Here is a 26,104-nt window from a genome sequence, read left to right on the forward strand (position 1 = left end):
TGTTCGATCTGAGTTAGTAGGAAATGGGAGCTTGTAAGAGTCTACCTCTCATAGTTAATGCAATACTATACAACTAAGAAAGGCACACTGCAGACAAGTATTTAGAATAATAAACTGACAAAACTAATATTACAACAAACCAGCCTATAGGATAAAATCAAACAATATGTATAACTATTTGAAACATTTGTTCCTACTGGCTTTACCCAATACATACCAAGTGACATTTGGTGTGAATGAGGCTTAATTGCTTACCAAAGATGAGTAAATCTCTCTTAATCTGTGTCCCAGAAACTCTCCCAAAAAGGTCTTTATCTTTATAAGCATCCCATGATCTTAACTCTCATGTAAGCCCGCCCATGCATTCAGTACATCTGTACACATCGCTTCAAACAGATGCTGTATGTGACACTTTGTTTTTAATCAACTGAAAACAGCAAGAATCATTTTAATGGTAAAAGGAGGATCTCCAGTGTTTCTACCACATAGTAATGTTTCATCCGTCCTCTCAATAAAAACCTTGCACAAGAGATGTGTGACTCATTCAACCATATGTCCTCCATCCCCAGCAATGACCCTGTTTCATCTTTAGTCTGGTGAGGCAGGGAGCCGAGAGTAACACATTCACTCTGCCAGATTCACAAACAGCCATACAAAAACACACACACACACACACACACACACACACACACACAAAGAGCCAAGCAGACAGAAGCATGCAGCAGCATCAATTATACAATGGTGTTTTACTGCTCTATTGGGAGGCTTTTTGCATGTTATAGCTTCTTGTATAAATCTGTCCAAATTGGAAAAAGACTCGCAAAGCAACTGTCTTTTTGCCACTATAACCATCACCTTCAACATCATCAACATCTCCAGCAGGTACCTTGATGTGGAGTCAGAGTTCCACATTGTGAAGAGCAGTCTCTTATGCAGGTCCCCTTCACTGACAGCACTAGAAAAAAAGAAGAAAATTTCCCTCACTTGACTCAGATGTTAACCAAGTTAATCTTTGAAAGAACATCTGTTTGGTATTAACAACAACTGAACACAACTGAGTCAAAAGCTGTGTATGTAAAATGCTATGGTAGACAATGATTTATCTACATATTTATCATATTCAGTATAGTTTCCAGCACATAGTGTCAGTTATAATTGTGTAAGATACATCAAATCTCAGTGAAACTACCTCGGTGAAAGTATCTTTTTTGAAAGGTGTGTCGCTTTTCTGTGATAAAAGCTTACAAGTAAAACGTTTGTAAGAAGATGGGGTTCCTACAATGAGGAACCATCTGAGTCTTCTGCCTGTCGCTGGGATCACTGTCCGGGAACAGGCCGATCTGAATAGGACAGCAAAACAAGTTCACACAATTTAATATCCACTGTTGTGTCACAGTCCTTAAAAGGGTTTCCTTGAACTGTATAACCCTGTAGGGTAGAGGGCTACATACCTTGACATAAGAGTCACATGACCTCTGGCAATGCTCCACAATCCCCCTAGCCTCTAGAACTGTCAACACATACAAAAAGAACTGAATAAATTAGTCGCATTAATTATGTATATGCTCATCTCATTTTTCAGGAGATGGGGCAAACTATCACTAATAATGAAATTCAACTGGACCAACAAATGGCCTGCTTCACTGCTCCACTGTGGCTCAGAATAAGCAAACAATTTTTCAGTCAACAGAATGTTGCTACAAATATGAACGACTGTGCATGTGTTAGGAGTCCAGCGAGAGTACAGTAAAATGTAAAAGCCTATCACTATATTACAGTGGGGCAAAAAAGTATTTAGTCAGCCACCAATTGTGCAAGTTCTCCCATTTAAAAAGATGACAGAGGCCTGTCATTTCTATCATAGGTATACCTCAACTATGAGAGACAAAATGAGAAAAAGAAATCCAGGAAATCACATTGTAGGATTTTTAATGAATTAATTTTCAGATTATTGTGGAAAATAAGTATTTGGTCAATAACAAAAGTTCATCTCAATACTTTGTTATATACCCTTTGTTGGCAATGACAGAGGTCAAACGTTTCCTGTAAGTCTTCACAAGGTTTCCACACACTGTTGCTGGTATTTTGGCCCATTCCTCCATGCAGATCTCCTCTAAAGCAGTGATGTTTTGGGGCTGTCGCTGGGCAACACGGACTTTCAACTCCCTCCAAAGATTTTCTATGGGGTTGAGATCTGGAGACTGACTAGGCCACTCCAGGACCTTGAAATGCTTCTTACGAAGCCACTCCTTCGTTGCCCTGGCGGTGTGTTTGGGATCATTGTCATGCTGAAAGACCCAGCCACGCTTCATCTTCAGTGCCCTTGCTGATGGAAGGAGGTTTTCACTCAAAATCTCACGATACATGGCCCCATTCATTCTTTCCTTTACACGGATCAGTCGTCCTGGTCCCTTTGCAGAAAAACAGCCCCAAAGCATGATGTTTCCACCCCCATGCTTCACAGTAGGTATGGTGTTCTTTGGATGCAACTCTGCATTCTTTCTCCTCCAAACACGACGAGTTGAGTTTTTACCAAAAAGTTCGATTTTGGTTTCATCTGACCATATGACATTCTCCCAATCCTCTTCTGGATCATCCAAATACCCTCTAGCAAACTTCAGACGGGCCTGGACATGTACTGGCTTAAGCAGGGGGACACGTCTGGAACTGCAGGATTTAAGTCCCTGGCGGCGTAGTGTGTTACTGATGGTAGCCTCTGTTACTTTGGTCCCAGCTCTCTGCAGGTCATTCACTAGGTCCCCCCGTGTGGTTCTGGGATTTTTGCTCGCCGTTCTTGTGATCATTTTGACCCCACGGGGTGAGATCTTGCGTGGAGCCCCAGATGGAGGGAGATTAGCAGTGGTCTTGTATGTCTTCCATTTTCTAATAATTGCTCCCACAGTTGATTTCTTCACACCAAGCTGCTTACCTATTGCAGATTCAGTTTTCCCAGCCTGGTGCAGATCTACAATTTAGTCTCTGGTCTCCTTTGACAGCTCTTTGGTCTTGGCCATGGTGGAGTTTGGAGTATGACTGTTTGAGGTTGTGGACAGGTGTCTTTTATACTGATAACGAGTTCAAAAAGGTGCCATTAATACAGGTAACGAGTGGAGGACAGAGGAGCCTCTTAAAGAAGAAGTTACAGGTCTGTGAGAGCCAGAAATCTTGCTTGTTTGTAGGTGACCAAATACTTATTTTACCGAGGAATTTACCAATTAATTCATTAAAAATCCTACAATGTGATTTCCTGGATTTTTTTTCTCATTCTGTCTCTCATAGTTGAGGTATACCTATGATAAAAATGACAGGCCTCTCTCATCTTTTTAAATGGGAGAACTCGCACAATTGGTGGCTGACTAAATACTTTTGTGCCCCACTGTATATAACAGCTTCTGAGGATTGGATATAGGTGGGCTGTCACATTTAATATAGCTTGTGTCACGACTCGGGAAATGCAGAATAAGACCTGAATGTCGACAATATAGGCAGAGTGGAAAAGTTTAATTATTTATTGCCACAATGGGAGTATATAAAAGGGCCTACAGGCAGCTTCAGGCAGATGGACAGAGATACAGGTTAGGTTTCCGGTTTAGGAAACAGAAGGAAAGTGGGACCAGTGATCAGGGAAGGTCGGGTGACTAGGACTGAAGGGAAATAAGGTTATTGCAGGACAGGAAGGAGTATATGGATGTGGAAGAAGAGAAACAAAGTTTAGGGGAAGGGAATAGCAGGAGAGAGGCAGAATGTGACAGCTTGACTGAATCACATTAGCTGGACTCTAGATTGTGGTATGTGAAGAAAAGAAAGAGGATGTCTGTCTGCTGAAATAACAAGCAGTGAAAACGATTTATAATAAACCAAATGGTGTTTCCAATAACTGCAAACCAGACTTTATAGAAACAGCTGCTCAGTAAATCAACATCTCATGCATGTTTCTCCTCCTCCTTTCTTGTTGCCAACAAAGCCATTTCAGTACGGGTACTTTATCCCAAGCCAAAAAACAGCATCAACTGAAATTCTACTAGTGTTTACTTCCACATGAGGCTCAAACACCTCATGAAGAAAGAGACAGGAGGCTGTAAGAAGTCTCACACGGTTTGGTATTAAGGCATTTCTCAGGATGTGTTAATAAAAGACCAAAATGTCCATTTCATATACTGTAGATAAAAACACCACATATGCAACATATTTCTGAGGACCTCAGACTCTTCTTCCATATTATCAATAGTACTATTAACATATTACTAGACCGACTATAAAACTGGCTTGGGCTTTCGGCAACAGTTCTAAATTGGTCTGAATCCTACTTAAATGACAGGAAAAACGATGTTTCTATTGGCAACTACACATTAGAGTTGACCAATATGACATGTGGGGTTCCTCAAGGCTCCATCTTGGGGCCACTTCTCTTTAACATCTACATTCTAACACTGGCTCAGATAATGAAAAGCAACTAAACAAGTCACCATTGTTTTAAATCCAGGCTGAAAACATGTATTCTTACCCCTGCTTTTAATTGAACTGGTCTTATCTAACATTGCACTGAAACTTTTATTCATGTATTCTATACCTGTTGTGTTTATTTGATTATCTTTGCTTTTTAATGACTGTTTTCTAAATGCCATTTTCTAATGTGTTTATGCTGCACTATTTCTTAATGCTCTTAATATCTTCCATTTTTGTAAAGCACTTTTAATTGAAGACACATCCCAGAAAGTACATGCAAAAACGTACACAGTTTAAAGAGTATTATTCGTGGTGACAAAACATTGGATAACTCATAGATTTTTCGTACATACCTTTTTTATTTAAGAAATCAGCTTTCACTCTCCTTGAAATAAAAAAAACTCAGTTTTCATTTCACTCTGTGGTTAGAGATGTGTTGAGCAAACTCTCCAGTATTTTTTAAGGACACAATGATGGTGTTGTATTGAGTTGCTTTATCTCTAGAGGAGTTTTTTGTGATAGTCTGTTCCCCTCATTTTTGATAATTATTTAATATTTCATTAAATTTGTCATGCAAGGATGGACAAAAAAACATCTAATTTGGCATCTGATGAATAAATGGCCATTCACTCAGAGAAATGACAGGGGCACAAAAGACCTGAGAGAGGAGACGGAGAATCACAAACAAAAGTAGAAGCGTGCATGACTTGGTTGCTGGGAGACCAAAATAAATAACCACTTAAGTTAGATCAATGCTCTCCGCTCCCTACCAACCTACCTACGCCTTTTCATATTAACAGTTTGCTGTCGTGATTAGACAGTCTGCACTGTGTCATTCATGTGCTGCAAATCGTGTGTGCTCAATTTGCCTTGCCAAATATTGTTCAATATTTCACCAGTGCCTTCTTTCAAATTATCAGTATACATGGTGTTTGGCCACAGCAGTGCCGCCTTTAATATGACTTACCACTAACAACAAGATCTTCTTGCTCCTGGATGATTGACAGCTTCAGCTGACCTATTGAAAACAAGAGAAGGAAGGTCATGACAGGCTGGACGTAATAGTTTACATTTAAGGGGGAAAATAGAAAACGTAATTGCATTAACTTGTCATTGAGAGGTAAATGATGATTTCAAAATGTATTGGCTGTAGAATAATGACAAAAAGCAGCGTTTACACCTACAGCATAAGCCTCTATTTGAATGTGTTATTTTGTCTGCCTCCAGGTGTTAATCTACATGTGAATTAAAAGTTTTAATGCGCACATTGTACTGTAGGATGACTGATTGCTAGAACTGCAGCTATACTTATGAAGAATGAACACAAAATTTGAACAATCAGGCTCATCACAGCACAAAGATCAGGGGCTTCTGTTCATTATGCTAAGCTAAGCAAACGAGCAGATCTGCATCACGTATAAAATGGTATCAATCTCCTCGTCTGACTCTCAGCAAGAAAGAAATACACACATCTACATAAATGTCCAAAACAATTTTTAGCACTATTGATAAGGGCAGAGTTTAGTTTGTAATGTAAAAAAAAAACAGTTTTTGGTTAGCATGACTCATCCTGGTCATAGACAATGTTGAACTTGACAACATCTGAAAAAAGGCAGCAGAGGGAACATGAGCAAACATCTTGGAAAGTGCAGCCCAGGAGCAAACCAAAAAGGTCAGATGGCTTCTCAGGGCTGGTAGCATTTGTGTGTGTGTGTGTGTGTGTGTGTGTGTGTGTGTGTGTGTGTGTGTGTGTGTGTGTGTGTGTGTGTGTGTGTGTGTGTGTGTGTGTGTGTGTGTGTGTGTGTGTGTGTGTGTGTGTGTAGCCAGTTTTGGTTTCAGGATTCCATTGATATTAACATTGAATCATCTCCCAGACCAAAGAGCCTGATACAATATGTTTAATAATTTATTTATAGTATAGCTCACCCACTTTTTGGTGTGTGTGTGTGTGTGTGTGTGTGTGTCTGTGTGTGTGTGTGTCCAGAGTCCATCATGTGTCAGTTTTCCCCCTCCTTCACTCCCACTTTCTGTCTGCTGCTTTTTCTCTTTCTTTCCTTTTCCTGTAAGTCTCCTAGCGCTGCTCAGGGCTCTAGGAGACTTGCGAGTCATGTTGACATGGTCACTGCTAACATTGGCTTTGTGCTCCTCTAAATTAATCCTGCTGCTCATAAGAGCACGGTCCAAAACTAAAATGTGGGAGCCTCGTTGTGTGATAACACTGCTGGCACTTCAGAGCTTGGGTACAAGGGATGTTTGTCGTTCCCACACTGAACTTGGCATAGTTTTGTGCTGCTGGCTGATGTGGAAGAACAAAGTGAGAACACTGTTTGAAATATCTTGCTAGTACATCTGAACCTAAAGGTAGTTCAGAAGCAGTCTCAACACAAACTGTACCACACTGTAGCTTTAACGGTAAACAGGTTCTTGTCACTGCTGGGAAATCCATCTCTTCAAATGGATAAGACTTGCTTACAATGTTGTTTAAACGGTTTAAATCTATCCATATTTGGAGTAAACAGGCAGCAGGAGCTTTATTGATCCTTCAATGGGATTCTCAACACTGAAGGTGATGCACTTGCAGTCGATACATTGCTCTAATTGATAGATACATTAGCCCGCTTTGAAACATCAGCTCAAATGGGATAAATATCGGGTGATAACGATAGAAGATAAACATACAGGGGTTTTCAAAGACAGGGGAGGAATAATCCAATAAATAGTAGGCATAAAAGAGAAATAAGCAGATGGCCTGTAAGAGTGGAACAATGATATTTTGAAAGCAAAGGTTGCAGATGCAGTGTAGGAGTGAATTAATAGGGCCTGGCAGACAAGACAGCGCTGTGGGTCAGTACATGCATAACTGAAAACACACCCACGTCTCACGCACGTCTCACGCACACACATGCAGTAATAAATGGCCACTGTGCACACTGCTCTGAATGCTCAACCACTGAATAAATCACAACGAATTATGCAAGACTACCCAATCCACTCTAATCAGAGACATTTCCATCATGAAGTTCAAACTCCTTCAACATTAAACACATATTAAATGTTCCAAAGTTCTACCAATATTGGCAATAAGTGATTTAGGGTTATATGAATAATACTGAATTTACTTGGATTGGATCTACTGAAGATCATGTGCAGCTCCCAAATCCCTCATCCATTGCTTCGTCTCTTCAGAAATACAAAGAGATGCCATCCTCAGCCATTCTGTGTTGATTCAGAGCTGGACTGAATTTGAAATGCCTGCCTTGTCATTGGGAAGGAAGGTCAAGGTAACACAAGTATTTGGTGTCAGAAGAAAGGCCTGCCTTACAACCTTTACAGAGAGAAAGAGAGTCTAGAACTAAAATAATGCAGCATCAATTTTTATAGATGCCGTAAAAAATGATGAGACCCTTCAACAATGAAAATGCTTTGGAGAGGCATAGCGGGTAATAATTACAGAAGGAAAAATCAATGTGTGTGCTTGAGAAAAATATAATACTTTACTACAAAGGTGAAAAAGGCTTAATTTCATAGTGTTTGCATTTAACTGGAGGCAACGCTATGAAGCTTCAAATTAAAAGATTACATTCTCAGAAACTTTGAGTGACTTTAATTATTTAACTTCCTCTCATAGTATAAACAGAGTCAATTTGCAAACATAATTAGTCTCCGGTATAGGAGAAAGATGTGAATGGTGTCTGAGTTGGCAGTATTTCCACTTAAGTAAAAACGCCAATTAATTCTTCATTAAGTACCATGGAAACAGCGGACTATTATTAAGAAATGTATGTTGTTTTCAATCAATAAAGCTAATGTCCATGTTCACCACGGTTTCCTCAAACTTTCTCATCAAGTTGTGTTTATCGTCCTTTCCTCAGTGTTGTTTGAGAAGTTCTGTGTTTAACAGATAAATCAGACGCTGTTGTTCCTTTGTCTGCATGAGCAACTGTCGTTTTCTATTTGGATCTTGTGTTTCAAAATACTCTACAGCATATTGAATAAGTATGTTATGGAAAAAGGATACAGAGATGTTTAAGAACAAAAAAAGGTTTAACCACAAAAAATAAAATAGTATTACTTCATATGTCAGCTCATTTAGTCCCCAAAGTGCGGTCCAGTAACAAGACATGAGCACAGCCACGTCACTCTATCTGGAATCAATTTTGTTTTGATTACAGCTATACTGAAGAATTAAAAACACAGTCACTGTGTGTGGCTCCCTTTGCTCTGCCAAAGGCAAATCAAAAATGTCATCCAGCAACGTGTCAGATATCTTGGATGAACTTTAATATCTGTTCTTTCGTGTCCATTTGGCCACATTCTGTCAGACAGCATTTGAAATGTCCTACTCTGTCATTGCATTGGGGGCCCTGTCAGTGATGCTGTCACTCAAGAAGATGCTACCACTATCTTCCTCTGAGGCTTTAGTCATGTTGCTGATAACAACCCAGGGCCGACACCAAGTTCATGTCCTGATCTTTCTTAAGGTGTCCGTGCACCTTTCCCACAAAAAGACACATTCAATTCAGGTATGAAATGTCTAATTTTCTACTTATTTCAAAGTACAGAATGTTATTTGGAAAATAAATCTTCCATTTGAATGACCAAAGAAAGGGAGTAAAGGCCATACTCTAGCTGGTGAGAAGGTTGTGTTGTGAAACTGTGTGTGTGTCTTGGTTATCCTGTACCTCCCACTCATCCCCTTTGCTGTATTAAGCTTTGCTGCTTCTGTCACTTTAACATTTGAAAACCTGCACCCCGCCAGCATCCAATAAGGTCAACCCAGAGGACACTGTCGGTTTTTATGTGACAGTTAAAGTAGCCATTATCAGCAGAAAAGGGACGGCAGTCAACCCATGTTTTGTAATTTTCTGTGAGAACGGGAACTATTTTAAAGAGTTTGGAAACTGCTGCGTATAGGATTCAAAGTTTTCCTCTGGGGCGAGCGCCAATTTATCCATCAGGGGGAACAAAGAGCAGATTAGATGGGAGACATGTAAGGTGTCTTCCCATTTCGTCGCTGAGTTTCTTTAAACCTTTATACAACTTCCCAAAACTCACCTTTCTCCATTTTGGCTGCCAGAAACCATTGGAATGGAGCTGAACAACTAATCAGACTAGTAGATCAAAGTAATTGTGTCCATTTAATCCATAAAAAGGGAGACATCAATACTCAGATGTCAATATGCCTTGACAGATACAAAAGCAGAGCACTGTTTGACGGTTTGAAAAAGAAAGGTCTGGGGGAATTTAGTATTCATTATCTGGAAGACTCCACATTTCATATTATGAAAGGCCTTTGCTTAATATTTTTTAATCTGTAATGCTCTGTGCACTTTAATCAGAACCACAAGGAATTTCCATCAATTACACACAGTCCCTGGCAGGCTTATCCGTTCTGAGGAAAAGAAGAAAAATAATTGGTCCATGGACAGAAAAAATATGTAATGAAAATACAAATAATGTTAACCAAAAAAGGCACTACACTCTGACATCTTTTTCTCTGTAAAATGTTATATATTATTAATATTAATAATAATTGGTTACATTATTTAAGGAAAGGCAATTAGTTGAATAGTTTGAGAACCTGGGGGGTGGAAAGTGAAGCAAAAGGTGAAGAGAGGTACTGAGAATGACAAAGAAGCAACAGAAAATCACAAAAAAAAATTTGCCCCGAGCAGGAACTACAGAAATGGGCTATTGGGATCCACACATTGTAACAAAATTATATTCAGACTTAAAATGATAAGCTCTAGTTCAGAAATACAAAATACTTTCTCATTCTTTTCTGCAGAAGCACTTTTTGAAGTCCAATTCTGAATTATGGGATGTAAATTCATCATCAGATGAAGAGTAACAATAAAGTAAAGGGATTCTTTGATATTAATATTCATAAAAAAGCTCTTTATCTTTAAGTCTGGAAACCCCTCTTTACACTTTCAGAGATTTTTATCTGTTTGTGCCTCAAACTCCAGTCAGTGGTGTAGTAATCAACTCTACAGTGCAGGCGCAACTGTCAAACAAATCGCTGAACATAAGACACAAACACTGAACATATAAAAAAAAAATAACTTGGCTCCAACCATTCCAGTTTGAATTATGCAAGAAGATCTGTCAAGTTACTTTATATTTCCAGGCTGCAAACTAGGACATTTCCTGTGACTATTAGGCAGCAAAAAAAAACTGTTGTCCTAGTTGGAACAAGTCGTGGTGTGTGGAGTGGTTTGTAGACGGGAAACATCTTCAGACACAAATTCTCAAGGGAAAGGGAAAACATTAGGGTTCTGACCAGGTGGGCGACTGTAACTCACTCTTCGGCAGTGGAACACCTTTCCCTGCGGGGACAACAGACACACTCCACCAAACCAAAGATGCGTTCTGGAAGAAGTCAAGCTCATGGCAAAGTTTGACCCAGTTCTGAAAGGGCACGCTATCAGAGGGACCTAAGTAAGTCCCCATGAGGGTAGATTTAGCATAACAAGACATTTCAGAATTTAAAGAATGAATGTGATTGCTTTAGATCGAATGCAAGATGTCAAACCACTAGATTATGATGCTGAAGTAAAATTGAAAAATATAAAGTAGCAAAAAGGTTTGTAAGTCGGAGAGAAAGATTTAATGGTGCATAAACATCATTTCACAATGCTATGCAGATATTTTTTCTCTTGGCCAGAACTTCCAAAAGGAAAGGACAGGTATAGGTTGCATCTCCTTTAGTATACCAAATAAAGACCTGACCTATGATTTATCTATTTATTGAATCATTAATGTTTTATATTGCACATTAAAGCAATCATTGTTTGTGCTGTAACTACGTGTCAATTTCATAATAACAAAAAACAGATTCATATCTTTGATGATTTACTACAAAGCTGCGTGGAAATGAATCCTCAGATGACTCATCCTGCAGGATTTAAAATAAAAAGCCAAATCCAACATCGATATGTTTTTATGTGCAGTTATATACTGGATAATGGATGTCACTTTAGAGTAAACAGTACAGGTGCACCCTCCTCCAGTCTGGCTAGCACCCTCCATAAATGATGCAGGGTGTCACCAGATAAGCAGGGCCTGCCTCATTACCAGGCCAAAGGACTTGTTGCAACATCCAAGCGCGAGTAATTGGCATCTCACGTTAAGGATCTGCAGGATCGGGTGTCTGTGCTGGCAGAACCACAATTCTTTCATATAACTGACACATTCCTTTACCGTTATGATGCTTTAAAACAAACTGATATTATTTTCTATACTTTTAGCTTGATGCTGTTAGTAATGTATAGCAAAAGCAAAAGCATCTTAACTATCAAACAGTAAAGTCTAAAACCATATAAACCAAAAAATATACAATATATATAAAAACATATATTGTATATTATTTTAATTTAATACATCGGGACTGTGAGAAACAGCATTTCGATCTTTCTGTCTGTACACACAAATTGAAGATTGACAATAAAGCTGACTTTGAACGATGGTGTATTGACCTGCAAAGAGACTGAAAAAGAATAATCCTCACCATGAGTGTTCAGGAGGAAGGACGGCGTCTCAGGTAAGCTGGTGGGGGGGTTACGCAGGTAAACTCGGAGACGGGACATCGTGGAGAGCATGCTAGCTGCCACTGTGGAAGAAACGGCTTCATCAGCTACTGTGATGAGGACTAGAAATGTGATGCCTGTGTGTGTGTGTGTGTGTGTGTATGGGTGCAGTTTCAGAAACAAAGCGGAAGAACAAGGAAAATAGATTTTAAATGATTAAATACTAGGATGTGATGGTCAAGACTAAATCACAATATTTGCTGGAATTCACCATTTAAATCCGCACAACTGCTCAAATGTATGTTTGTTTTTTGTTCTTATATTCACACAAAAGACTACAGTTAGACCGTCTTTATATACACTGTATCAGTGATAATGTCACTCCTCAGCTTCCTCATCCACACAAGTGATGTAGCCTCTGGCCATAGTTTTATAATTATCTGCCCTGGAAGTGTACTAAAAGTAGCTTGTAAAAGGTAAAGAGTAATAGCAAAATGATAAGGTTAGATATGGTTGGAAAGAGCACCACATATACATTAAATAAATGGTAGGGTTCATCTGAAAATGTGTATAATACCTCTGTCTAACCTGCCTGTTGATTATTGTTACTAATGAGCCCCCTACTGGTGACAGATGGCTTTCAATTTGAAGTCAAACAATATTGTTAAAGCAAGGACTGTTTTCTATTAAAATACAGCCGTTTCCTGGTTTCATATGAAGCTGACCAAAGACAATATGGGCTACGTTCATTGTACTCCCTACATCTGCCAGCTTTTAGATGGATCACAGAAAAAAGCGTGAGAGTTTAGCTTAACAATGCCTGCTCAGTTTCTAAGGATTGATCTGGTGGTTCCCATAAAGTCTTTTACCATTTACTTTAATGGTTATTTTCACCATAAGAGTACCTTCCAGTCATAAAACATTAGATTTTTCTTAAATATTAAAGATATTTTTGTCATTCATTGGTGAGAAGTTGATTTCTTTATGTCGAAAATATGTCAACAACAAAAACTGAATATTAACAAAAACTGTTGCATCTGCGTTCAGAGCAACAACAAAGATAAAAGACAAAAACATGTTTTTTTAAAGACAGATTCAATCATCAGTGTAGATTGAACTAAACCAGTGTTGTGGTTCTGTGGCAGTAATCCAGATTATTTTACAGTAAGACTTAACACACCTCTGGGTGAAATGTGACACAGCACAGATCACAACAGCACATTATGTTGACATCTTGCTCAGCGGCAGTGTACCAGTAACCCGGAGATGAACTTCTCTGCTAATCCTGATTACCAAAAGGCCCACCCACCAAGAATCAAAAAATATTCAGGGGGATGAATAAAAGCCTCTTGTCGAAATGTGTCCAGTTGACAACACTATGTCCAAATTCAAATCAGCAAGGTTCATACACAAAGCATGCCAACAATAATAGCATGCACTCAGATAACCTATTTTGGGCTCTGAAAGAATATCTCCACAATTATCTTTTTTTTATTCACTAGTCACCTCAAGTCACAATCCTTTTCCGTTTTCCTCTCATTCTGTCCCTCCACAAAAAGTCCCTGATTCATTTGGGTCTTATCAGTTATAGTGAAGGGAAAACAAAGGAGTTTACTGGAACACAGACGCTGCTTCCCTGGAGGGGAAACTGGGCAGATAAAGCTACGGTGGCACAGTGTGTTGGAGACGCAACTTGATTTCTGTCAGTCCCCCACTTAGATACAAAATACAAACCTTTTTGGTAGGACTTTTTAACAGAAATACACTTTGATACTAGACTACATACTACACAATGTAAAATCTTTTCAATTTGTCATGTTTCCACAAAACAATTCATCACAATTAACACAAACTTCTGTTTACAGTTTGTTTTTTTTCTTGCAAAAGATTTACTAATTTATTTAAATGTTTATTATTCATCAAAAATATCATCGTGCAAATATTTTGTGAAAGCTCCAAATGTCAACCCTACAATATGATCGCAATATTGAGGTATTTGTTGAAAATAATATTGGTGGTATTTGTTGGCACGGGCATATTTATCGGGATGTACAGGACCCTTGCATGTATAGTGTTACCTTCAATTCAATAATTACAAATCAACAGTGAAAAATCTTAAAATCTAATATTCCTAAGTTCCTTCTGGGTTCAGGCGTTATAAGTCAGTAATAGATACATTAAAAAAAGATGCACCTGGAAGAGGAATATAGAGGCGAGGGAGACTTAATTAAAATAGTAGTGATAAATAGAAAAGAGCAGGACATGCTCCTCGAAGAGATGAGTTTTCAGTTTGTGCCGGAAGATCTGGGATGACTTTGCAGGTTTTACTGGGGGTGAATTGTTGAAATAGAAGAGGATGTGTGCAGAGATGACCAGATTGCTACAGGGGACAGCGGAGCAGCTGTGGCTGCACAATCAATTAAGAGAGAGAGGCACACTCCTGTATATAGGTCTATGAAATACACAAAGATTAAAAAGGTCAGGCTGTGAGGCTAGATTCAGACCAAATTCTTAATGAAAGATTAAACAAAAATGAAGGCAATAAAGTAAAATATTAAACAGACAGTCAGGATAAAGCAAGGAAATAAAAGTTATTTATTTGTGATGTGAATAAAAGTTACAAAGTGTGACAGCTGAAGCATTTTCTGGATTATTCTCATTTGTCAATTCAAAGTTATTTCTATAGTCGATTAACAGTTTAAAACCCACTTCCTTTCAACAATGAAGGAGATATTGCTCAATAATATGATTTTAAATCTCGTCATCCGAACTGCCCCATTCATTTATTTTTCATTTCAGGTTTACATATTGCTTTAATAAAAACAGCAATCCTGATCTAATGGGCATATATGAATCACAACAAGCAACAGGTCAGCCCAATTTGTAGACTGAAAGTACTAAAAGGAAATGCCAGAATCTGAATGATGATAAGCCGGAATTAGCAGAATTTTTTATCAGTATTGCTTTCTATACAGCTACACTAAAAGATTGTCTATTCGACACAAATCTTACACATGAAGGTGACTATAATTGCAGTCAGTGAAAAAGGTAAAGGGGACACATCCCAATGAAAGATGGTTGTGATTTTTAATTTTAGATATGAACCATATAGACTCACGTGTTCAGGGATTCATTATGCTCTCTTTAATTCATTGTAAAGGAGATAAAATATTGTCTACAGAGGTCTTAACTGATCCAGATTTGTTCCTTCTGCTCCCACTGTATCTGAAACACTGCTGACTGAGCAGGAAGCTTTGCGTTTAAATTAGGCTGAAACTGTCAATGTATATTCCAATTAAATACAATCTTTATGGACATCGTCACTAAATGTAGCTCTCTTGTGTCTGCCTTAATACTACTTTTTCGATGCAGTAGTTGAAATAAATCTAATTGCAGGCAAATGAAACACATTTTACAAAATGCATTTAATCCTAAGAGAAAATTAGTGGTTATGTGTGTGTTGATAGCATGCTTTCATAGACTGTTGAGTCAGTTCAGTAAATTAAAAAGAGTTGTTATCGTTGTTTTCATGCCAATATAGTACATTCAGACACTATACACGAGAAATAGCAGAAACAAACATATTTATATCATAATCAATCCAAGGCAGCCCAAGCTCATTTAGCCCATCTTCTGAAGTTTTGACAAAAAGACAATGGCACAACCTACTGGACATGTTTTGAAATGCTTTTAAGGTTGATTCTGACAGCAGACTACACAATAAATTGTCCTACTGTACTATCTTGAGAAATAACATCCCTAATGGAAAACTCTTCATGAAAGAGAAAAAACGTTTGCTACAAGTTCTAACCGTATCTTAAATGCATCCAATGTATGCATTTTAAATGAGTACTATGTAACATACGTGGTAAGATGCAAGCTAATTTATTTTGTATACATTGCATTGATGTTTAGATATGTAACAACTAAAAATGTATCTCAGGCTGTGTACTATAGGGTGAATGTAAGTACGGTTGGTCTCTGCAACATCCACATGTAACCACAAGATGTTGCTAACTCTGCAACTGATCTGCAGTCCATTTGTGTATTTGTTATTTTGTACATACATATTTTATTGAAAATGTGGGGTACAGGAAAAACGGGGCAATTTACAAATTTAATTTTGAAGAGACTGAGATCTGCTTGCAATATAACACATAATCCCACAAACAGGGCGGTGAACTTAATATCTATAATTGCAAGTGCAATTGACTAAATGTGCTGCTCTACCTTTGCCATATGCTGTACATCTCAAACACATTTGCAATACTGCAAACAATACTAAACCCTATCCCTTTATAAGATTGGGGTAGAGCTACAGGCTATGCTTAAGGAATAGTAACAATATCACACACCTGTAAAATCAAATTAGAATGAAAGCAAAAACTGAAAATATAGCTTGCAATGTTAAAGTATATGTTTGAGTCTAAATGGCTCACCTTGGGATGTTGGAGGCCAGCATGCATGGTTGTATCATATTGGATGTTACTGTTTGTGTGCACAATTTATCTGCTGCACAGTAAAGGAGATGTTTACCTTATTTCCCGAAGCTACAGCTCCAGACGTGTGACATTTCCGTTCTAGTGAAGAACCTGCACAAAAAACATACACAGGTGGAAAGACAAATAAAACCGAAGTTCGAAAGGCATTACTAGACTCTTGAACACAGTGAATAGTACATTTTTCTAAACTTGTTCCCAAATCAAATGCAGTCCTACTTACTGCAACGTTTGCACTGCACAACAATTTCCTTATGTAAAAATAGTTTTATATAATCTTATCTTAAACTGAACTAGAAACCAAAAGTTTGTCCTCAGATGACGAAAAATAAATTTGTATCACAACTTTTATGTTGACACAAGTTTATGTAGTTTAATAAATAGGCTAATTAATAGGCCTTTCAATTTACGGAGATATGTCCCTTTCGCCCGCCATCTTTCAACTGACTTAAACTAGAAGTTAAAACCATTAACTGTGCAGCCAGGGAAACATGATTCCAGGCTCGAACTAAGTTATTGGTATCTTCGAAAACTTAAAAACAGCCAGAACTGTTTCCAAACCGTTCTGCTGGGAGTTTATTAATGTAGAATCGTATTATTATTTGCAAACACGTATCTCCCTGATTGAGTCCCCTCATTGCTTACCTTTTCACTTCACTACCTTTTCAGTCAGACAGGAATTGAAGACACTTTTTATGAAAATGTTACCTGGTAAAAGCGTATTTAATACCTCATGTTTAGAATCTACATTAATGTTAAATGCGTGTCAACAATTACTAACTTCGAAGCTCGTTGGGGCGGTTGAGTGGAATTGATAGGCTGAGTGAACTGCGCATGCGCCTACGGCAACATGGCAACTACGTTTGGAACTCTCAATCATGGCAACCAACGTTGCCAGCGTAACAGCAACATTGCCAGCGTAACATCTGCGTACTGCATTAAACGTACAGCTGTGCAATGATTTGGACTTTTATTAAGACTATATTAATACAGTATCATGTTGCAATAATAACCACTGAATGGACGTAAGAAAGTGGTGCAAAAGGACACGAACTTCAGTTAAATGAAACTCTTCCCTTTCTACCCGGAAGGACAGGTCAGTGTGGAGGAAGTTGTTCTTGCTCTTTGAGTTAGCATGTAACGTTAGCAACTTAATTGTAGTCAGTGTGCTCTAAGTGGCATCGTTTCTGAATAAAACTACACTTCACATTCTAACGAGTGTGTTTTACAAGCCGTCCGTCACATATCGTTTACAAAAGGAACTATTAAAACATATTTGAGTTGCTGCTACGATCGTAGCTAGATTTCACGTTGCTAGTGGCTTCTGTGGATACCATTAGCTTATGGGAGTTATTTTAATCAGAATAATGTTTAAAATCAACAATGATTTTGGCCAAAGCTTCTTAAATATTAGCTATTTGTTATTCGCACTGGACAAGCACTGAAAATGCAACAGATCGATCCCTGATCAGAGTGAAAAAACATTAACACCGGGTTAATTCATGTATATTTGACAGCTATGGAGTTTCTACCAGTACTAGATCCTCTGGATAAACCAAAAGAAGGAATTTGGTAAGTAAATTCATCTAATTTAATTGTACGTATCATAGTGATGCAATGAGCAAACCTTTTACCCTATTGTTTTGTTGTCAACAGGTATTCTTTGATACCCAGGGGCAGTGCTCCAGGTGTTAGTGTGGGTCACACATGCACGTTTGTCCCATCTGCAGATGGAGGAAAAGGAAGAATCTTAATTGTTGGGGGAGCCAACCCCAACGGAAGTTTCTCATATTCCAATATCATAAATCTAGGTATAAAATGTCAGTAAATAACCGATCTAGACATATGACATATGCATAACTGTTTTTTTTAAGCTGTTCTCCAAAAAATGTGTTAAGAAATATAGTACAAAAGTAGTATAAAACACTTTCACTGATGATTATGACTATAGGTGAGCTATTATAAGCAGGTCAAGCTTAATGTATAGTTTCTGTTAACACAGCACACTATTGTTTAAACAAATGAAATTGTTATGTACTTGGCATGATCATCATTTGGTTCCATTCACATTTATATTCTCAAGCTTTCCTTATATTTTTGTTCTTTGTAAACCCACCAGATAATCATGAATGGGACATCCCAGAGTGGAAGGGTTTGGAGTCACGGTATGAACACTGCAGCTTTGTGCCAGAGAGCTGCCCTCAGAGCCTGTGGGTGTTTGGAGGGGCACAGCAGAGCGGCAATCGCAATTGTATCCAGAGTATACAGCTAGCAGGTAAATCCTCATTTTAAATTAACTAAGTAATCTCAAGGTTCAGGGGTTTTTATTGCCATATGCGCACTAGCTAGTGTATTTATGACAATGAAAATCTTAGGTCCTGAGAATCTGTCATCATCATTTTTAGCATTGCACTGTAATTTGGCAGAAAGTTACTGATCAACTATGTGAAACCAGTTTCTGTATTGTTTGCCAACTCTCTTCATCATACTCTCTTCATGATGTAACCAATGTTGTTGCTGTGATAGAGATTTCTGAGTATATTCCACTTTTTACATGTGTGTCCAGACAGTGAGTCTCGCTGGAAGAATGTGCTGGTGAATGGCAAACCCCCTGCTCCAAGGACGTACCACACTAACTCAGCCTGCCTAGGGGACAGACTATATGTCTGTTCTGGCGGCGAAGCAGAAGCTGCACCTGTCTCAGACCCCAGTCTCCATGTCTTTGATGCAGGTATATGTTCAATTGTGTACTTGTCTAACATCTCTTATCTTGCTTTGATGTGTCTTGTCTGACCAGCCACACTAGGAAATGTTGCCCCAGCCTTTAATGTTAAATAGATTTTTCAGTGAATAATCCTGGGCCTAAAATACTGTTAAAAATACCTTTTTTTGTTAAAATACTAATCCACTTACTATTTTACTGTGACTTTTAAGGGGATGTGTGACATTTCTTATGGGATTTCTTTAGAGGTACAAAAGGAGATATCATTGAATATGTAACATGTTTTATCTTTTGGTGTTCTCAGAGTCTACCACCTGGTCTCAACCAGAAACACAAGGCAAAAACCTGCCGGCCAGACATGGACACATTGTTGTAGCAGTTGGATTAAAGATTTACATTCATGGTGGCATGGCTGGAGACAAATTTCACAACGACATGTACTCTCTTGACACAAGTAAGCCTGAACTCTCCTTAATTATAATAAGAGGATCAAAGTGAATCTATTTCCTAGTTGCATTTATCTAAGAGGATCATACAGGATTACAATCTTAAGCCTCAGAATTTGGGAAGCTAGTTTTGTATAAGAAAATAAAACTATGTGTGTACTGTGTACAGGGTGCATGAAGTGGGAGAAAGTGGCAACCAAAGGAGACATCCCACCAGGAGTAGCAGCCCACTCAGCTGCGGTTCTGGGAAAGAACATCTACATTTTTGGGGGGATGACTGAAGATGGCGCCAGCAACTCCATGTACAGATTCAACGCTGGTAAATATTTTTTTCCTACTGCCTTTTAAATATGTGACTGAATATTTGTACTTCATCCTGTACAATTTGTTGTACATAAGACTACATAAATAAGTGCTAGGGGGCAGTTCAGTTGATGCTGTGCACCATAGCAACTTATTTTGCACTTGTGTAACATATTTGAATGTAACAGTATACCTTCTGTTGACAGAAAAATGTAGATGGGTCCTCATGAAGTTTAAAGGGGATTTGCCACCCAACCGCCTGGACCACTCCATGTGTGTATTGCCGTGGAAGGTGTGTGGTGAGGGGAACGGAGATGGGGAGCAGGCCAGCAGCCCCGCAGCCTCAGAGATAATAAACCTGGCCTTTGTATTTGGAGGAATGGACACCCAGGGTGTCATTCATAATGACTGTGTTGTGACTGTAGTTACATGATGTTGTAATATTCATTAACCAAAGTTAGAATAAAACGTTTGTAAAGTACCACTCATTGTTGCAGTGATCAGCTGACTCCATGGCTCAAAGCACAGGACAGAATCACTTCTAAACAAATGCTCTTTAAATAATTTGCTTTTATCCCATAAATCAAGTAATCTGCATGTTGGTTCTCTTCATCAGTACAGATGCGGACCACAAATGTACATTTTATTTTTAGGGGAAATGTACAGCCTAGTTTATTTTTAGGTCTGTTTAGAAATGTACCGAAACCCCTGCCAAGCTGTGTTTTAGTAGCTATGTGCACTACTGACACTTAAACTGCACAACACCATTTAACTCCAGACTAATCTATATTTTTAATTAAAAAGGTAACCTTTTAGGGGAAAAATTCTCTTTGAATTATACACAGTACAGTAATTAAGTATGAAAAAGTATTTGCAAGGCAATAGCCAAGCTGTCAGTGTCATAACTATATGCAATGAATTAAAATAAATGCTAATATGCATGAGGAATAAACAATTTAAAATGTAATTGTCTGTTTCCCCCCTTTTTTCAAACCCCTGGCTGGAGCTTAATCAATTGTATTAACCCTGTTCTGTTACAATAAAAAATAAGGGCCATTCATTGAAGCTAAATAACATAAATATTTGTGCCAAGACAAAGGTTGACATTCATTAAAGCATTGGTGAATATAAAGAGCACAAACTTGCATGGAAAAAACTTTTGAAATTGTAAATGAATGTAAACAAGGAGATGAATCAAGTATCATTTTGTATCAAACATTTATTTCAATGTCTTTCCAGAAGTACTATGACCAGATTCAATAAATAACTTTTAGTGATGCCTGTGAACATAACAATCTCTTGATCTCACAGACACTGAATGGACCCACAGACACTGAATGGACCCACAGACACCTGTCCCCATCCCCCCCCCCACCCACAACAGAACCCCATCAGAACTGCCTGAGAACAGCAGCAGCTAGCCTCATATCCGGGCTGACGAATATCTCCGCTTCAGAGCGAAGAACACCTTTCACTGAAACTCATCTTAAAGTCTTTCAGAAGATTCAGAATGGTTGCTTGTTATCGCCACCCCTTCCCAACCATTCCGCTCACTATTTGAGTCCCATCAGTCCAATATATACACATCTAGATGCAACTCCCAGAGAGGCAAGGGGTGGCAGAAGACTTCCATCCTGCTTACAACTCATCCTTGTCCTCTGGCTCGCCCTCGGCGCCCTCAGGTGGTGGTCCGCCAGCACTACCGTAAAGCTTGCTGATAATGGGCTGTACCACCTCCTCCAGCTCTTTCTTCTTAGCCTGGAAGTCTTCTATCTCAGCTTCCTGATGGGACTCCATCCACTCAATCTTCTCCTCCACTGCCTTCTCGATGGTTTCCTTATCTTCATCGGACAGCTTGCCTCCAAGCTTCTCCTTGTCTCCGATCTGGTTCTTCAGGGAGTAGGCGTAGCTCTCGAGCTCGTTGCGGGAGTCGATCCTCTCCTTCAGCTTCTTGTCCTCATCAGCGAAGCGCTCGGCGTCGTTCACCATGCGCTCAATATCCTCGGGGGTAAGACGGTTCTGGTCATTTGTAATTGTGATCTTATTCTTGTTGCCTGTGCCTTTGTCCTCGGCGGTGACGCGCAGAATACCATTGACATCAATCTCGAAGGTGACCTCAATCTGTGGTACACCACGAGGTGCAGGGGGGATGCCAGTCAGGTCGAACGTGCCCAACAGATGGTTGTCTTTTGTTAGAGGACGCTCGCCTATGGGGAGATTGAACGATTAAACTGGTGCAATATCACATTTTTCTGTCTATAAAAAGACATCGACAAATGTTCAATTAAGGTTTGGCCAATGTAATCTCATTTTACCTTCATAAACTTTGATGGTGACAGTAGGCTGGTTATCAGAGGCTGTAGAGAAGATCTGGGATTTCTTGGTGGGCACCACTGTGTTCCTGGGGATCAGCTTGGTCATTACTCCTCCAACAGTCTCAATACCAAGAGTCAGGGGGCACACATCGAGAAGAACCAGATCACCTGCAAGAGAGGCAAAAGTTTAGTAAATAAGATAAAGTTTGCAAGCTGGATCAGGTTAAACATCTACTAGTGTATAATGAAGAGTACGTACCGGTGTCTTCCTCTCCAGACAGCACACCAGCCTGCACAGCAGCTCCGTATGCCACAGCCTCATCGGGGTTGATGCCCCTGGAGGGCTCTTTGCCATTGAAGAACTCCTTCACCAGCTGCTGGATTTTGGGGATACGGGTGGAACCTCCAACCAGGACAATCTCATCAATGTCGGGTTTCTTCAAGTCAGAGTCTTCCAGCACCTTCTGTACAGGCTTCATGGTGGAACGGAACAGGTCCTGGAAAATAAAAAAGACAAGGTTAGAAAAGGTGAACACAACGTTTTATAAAACAGGTAATGTTTAGGTTGTGCTTTAGCTTGAACTGAAATGCAACTTACCATGTTGAGCTCTTCAAACTTGGCACGGGTCAGGGTCTCAGAGAAGTCCTCTCCCTCAAAGAAGGACTCGATCTCGATACGGGCCTGGTGCTGGGCAGACAGACCCCTCTTTGCCTTCTCAACCTCACGACGCAGCTTCTGCACAGCACGATTGTCTTTGCGGACATCTTTGCCAGTCTTCTTCTTGTAGAGCTTGATGAAGTGCTCCATGACGCGCTGGTCGAAGTCTTCACCTCCAAGATGAGTGTCGCCATTGGTGGCCACCACTTCAAACACACCATTGTCGATGGTCAAAAGGGAGACATCGAAAGTGCCACCTCCCAGATCGAACACCAGAATGTTCTTCTCGCCATCCTTCTTGTCCAGACCATAAGCGATGGCAGCAGCAGTTCTATTGAATACAATTAAATATTATAATACAGGATGGGATGGACATATTTTCCCAATTTCAAAAAAGGGAAATGGATAAATTAAAGCATCATCATTAGACACTTACGGCTCATTGATGATTCTCATGACATTCAGACCAGCGATGGTTCCAGCATCCTTAGTTGCCTGGCGCTGGGCATCATTGAAGTAGGCAGGGACAGTTACCACAGCATGTGTGACCTGAGGGAAAGACGAAAACAATAGATGTATCATGGATTAAATTACCATGTTTATCTACAAGTGTTTTAACCCTTGATAAACATTATCTTTATGTTTTTTGTACCTTCTTGCCCAGATACGCCTCAGCAGTCTCCTTCATCTTGGTCAGCACCATGGCGGAGATTTCCTCCGGAGCGAAACTCTTCATCGTGCCACCTCCAATGTCAACCTGAATATGAGGCTTGCTCTTCTTCTCAGTAACCTAAAGAGGAACATGTAGCCATATTAATATAAAAGTGTATTGCTCCATCTTTACACCTTTAGACAGTAAATTGTTGTTGCATTTAGTCAGGTTGTACCGTTATGCTTCCCACTGCCAATAATAAAAACTCACCTTGAAGGGAAAGTACTTGAGGTCAGATTGCACATTTGAGTCTCCCCAAGTGCGCCCAATCAATCTTTTGGCATCAAAGACGGTGTTCTCAGGGTTAGAGGTCAGCTGGTTCTTGGCGGCATCACCAATCAGACGCTCACCCTCGCTGGTGAAGGCCACATACGATGGGGTGATACGGTTACCCTGGTCATTGGCAATGATCTCCACACGGCCATTCTTGAAAACTCCAACACTACAGGAAAACATTTAGAAAATAATCACTCAAAGAGTCATCTTACAATGTTGCATCATTTCATTGTCCTCTAAGGCAATCCAGTCTGAGGGCTTTTTTCTTTCTTACCATGAGTAGGTGGTCCCCAGGTCGATTCCAACCACAGTCCCCACACTCTCCCTCTTGTCGTCGTCCTCGCAGAACACTGTGCCGGCCACCAGCATTAGTACCCACATCAACTTCATCTTGGCTCGATTGAACTCAGATCTACAGAAGAAATCTGGAGAAAAAAGAAGAAAAAAAATTAATGTTATATAAAACGTGCCTATCATGACGTGCGCTCTCCGTCTCCAAAGTTCAGGTAGCTAACTTACCAGCTCATGGCAGAGCTAAATGTCATATACTGGGATTCAAACCCATGATTGATGGGAAATGTAACCATTACCAACAAATCCCCGAAAAATGTCAAATGAAAGCATCGAGCCGTATGGGTAATGTGGGTGGAGCACCATTGCCTCTTCCGAGTGCTAAAACCACTAGCACATTTTTTTTCATTCGCCGGTAGCTAGCTAAGCGTGCCTAGCAGACATGCAAGGAAAAATGCTTTGCCATAAAGAGCTCTAAAAAGTACGTTTGTTGCATGATATATTACAAGTTAGTGACTTCAGTTCTCAGTTAAAAGACCATTGTAAACTTTACATCATAAATCGCGAAATTGTACAGGCTTTACTATAATGAAGCTCAACGCTGTATCACAAAATATTACATTGTCTCATTTTCATATTCTCAACAATGCTTATACATACCTTAATAGCAGCTTTTTCAATGAATTAACGGCCTTGGCGTTGCCTCTACTGGTTCCAGCCTCTTATAGCGGTGTATCTCTCTTTTTCCGTCTATTCTGTATTCTTGCCTCTGTGTAATGATGTTAAATGAACTGTGCTCTCTTCATATATAAGCCGTCACTTCTTCCCCATCGTGGAGGCACGCCATTGGCGGAGCAGCTGTTCGTTGGAACGTGCTGATTGGTTTCCCCCGGCACGCTGTCGGCCGCTGATTTGCACACATCGGGTCGAGGTGACGTCACGGCATTTGCCCACTGTGCGGATGCTGATTGGCTGTCTGTTAAGCGCATTCATGAACACAGTTGGAGCAATGACACGCCAATCTAAAGATTGAGGAAGGGTGCATTTTCACATTTTGTACATTTGAAGTTACTCCTGTATTTTTTTAAATAATAATGGGCCCACACGTATTGGACTGACGTTTTTTCTCATGTTGCAGTTTTTTCAAAGAGTGCAACTGCGTTGATATAGTGTTGGTATCATGAGTAGTTATAATGACACACTACTATGAGCATGTGCAAATACTATGTAATATGTATGTAAATAGCCTAAGAGCAAACGATGTTACATCAGATAAACTGGATTGTCAGGACGTTTCATCAGAGAAAAAACACACCAATTATGGCTTAACAAATCCACCTTTAAATGCAACCTGCCTAATTTGACTATCAAGTTTTAACTTGTGTGTTTTATTGATCACAAATTAATCACAGATGTATGTTATTGCCTAATACAGTGTGAATTAAGCAGGTTACAATACATATCATACAAAACCACATACAGTGGACTATCTTAAACAATCTTCTATATCAAAAGTCTAGATAGGTCAGGGTTAGGTAACTGGTTGCCAAAGCCACACTTCAGTGTACATGAACAATTTTTAAAATCTGCAGATTTATGCTAGCCGTAGTATAAATAGCATATTAAAGAAAGTACTGTAACTATACAATCACATAAGGTATCATCATTGCCGCATTTTAAGGAAATACAAGATTTTAAGTTTTGCTAATTTAATTGACTTTCATTATGTAAAGCTTGTGTTTAAATGTGTAAATGGACTTGCTCCTCAGTCTCTCTGCAAATACATCCAGAGATTACAGAGCTGCTGTAGATCCACCAGAGCAGCTTCTAGTGGCAACTGTAAGGTCCCATTCTGCAAAACATCTTTTGCTCAGACAGCTTTTTCTGTGAAAGGAACAAAGTCCTGG

General features: G+C 39.4%; 3 protein-coding genes across 5 annotated transcripts in view; 1 reads left to right on the forward strand and 2 right to left on the reverse strand.

The window, feature by feature from the left end:
- The window catches only part of rgs3a (regulator of G protein signaling 3a), a 126,636-nt gene extending 109,387 nt beyond the window's left edge, over positions 1–17,249 (reverse strand). The window contains exons 1-7 of the mRNA XM_063890376.1: positions 17,120–17,249; positions 16,512–16,567; positions 11,957–12,058; positions 5,414–5,464; positions 1,452–1,510; positions 1,246–1,340; positions 887–955 (exon numbers count right to left, since the gene is read on the reverse strand). Coding sequence (XP_063746446.1) covers positions 887–955; positions 1,246–1,340; positions 1,452–1,510; positions 5,414–5,464; positions 11,957–12,047 — 365 coding nt within the window. The 5' untranslated portion in view covers positions 12,048–12,058; positions 16,512–16,567; positions 17,120–17,249. The remainder of the gene's footprint in view (positions 1–886; positions 956–1,245; positions 1,341–1,451; positions 1,511–5,413; positions 5,465–11,956; positions 12,059–16,511; positions 16,568–17,119) is intronic.
- Positions 17,250–17,330: 81 nt separating this feature from the next.
- rabepk (Rab9 effector protein with kelch motifs) lies at positions 17,331–21,222 on the forward strand. Of its 2 annotated transcripts, XM_063890383.1 has the most exons (8): positions 17,331–17,570; positions 17,992–18,046; positions 18,131–18,285; positions 18,594–18,749; positions 19,041–19,205; positions 19,501–19,650; positions 19,812–19,961; positions 20,152–21,222. In XM_063890383.1, exons 2-8 carry the CDS (start codon positions 17,994–17,996, stop codon positions 20,376–20,378), a joined length of 1,056 nt encoding a protein of 351 aa, XP_063746453.1. In that variant the 5' UTR covers positions 17,331–17,570; positions 17,992–17,993; the 3' UTR covers positions 20,379–21,222. The 2 variants fall into 2 exon arrangements, with proteins under 2 accessions (XP_063746453.1, XP_063746454.1); XM_063890384.1 differs by lacking the exon at positions 17,331–17,570 and having other exon boundaries at positions 17,577–18,046.
- Positions 21,147–26,104, reverse strand: part of hspa5 (heat shock protein 5) — a 113,647-nt gene continuing 108,689 nt past the window's right edge. The window contains exons 2-10 of one of the 2 annotated variants that reach the window (XM_063890381.1): positions 24,858–24,943; positions 24,181–24,331; positions 23,841–24,072; positions 23,571–23,708; positions 23,355–23,467; positions 22,859–23,249; positions 22,520–22,757; positions 22,261–22,428; positions 21,147–22,152 (exon numbers count right to left, since the gene is read on the reverse strand). In XM_063890381.1, coding sequence (XP_063746451.1) covers positions 21,584–22,152; positions 22,261–22,428; positions 22,520–22,757; positions 22,859–23,249; positions 23,355–23,467; positions 23,571–23,708; positions 23,841–24,072; positions 24,181–24,296 — 1,965 coding nt within the window. In that variant the 5' untranslated portion in view covers positions 24,297–24,331; positions 24,858–24,943 and the 3' untranslated portion in view covers positions 21,147–21,583. Of the gene's footprint in view, positions 22,153–22,260; positions 22,429–22,519; positions 22,758–22,858; positions 23,250–23,354; positions 23,468–23,570; positions 23,709–23,840; positions 24,073–24,180; positions 24,332–24,857; positions 25,096–26,104 lie in introns of those variants that run through there. The other variant, XM_063890380.1, reaches the window with a different exon arrangement.

The sequence above is a fragment of the Eleginops maclovinus genome, chromosome 8 (assembly GCF_036324505.1).
Source record: "Eleginops maclovinus isolate JMC-PN-2008 ecotype Puerto Natales chromosome 8, JC_Emac_rtc_rv5, whole genome shotgun sequence".
Classification (NCBI taxonomy): Eukaryota; Metazoa; Chordata; class Actinopteri; order Perciformes; family Eleginopidae; genus Eleginops; species Eleginops maclovinus.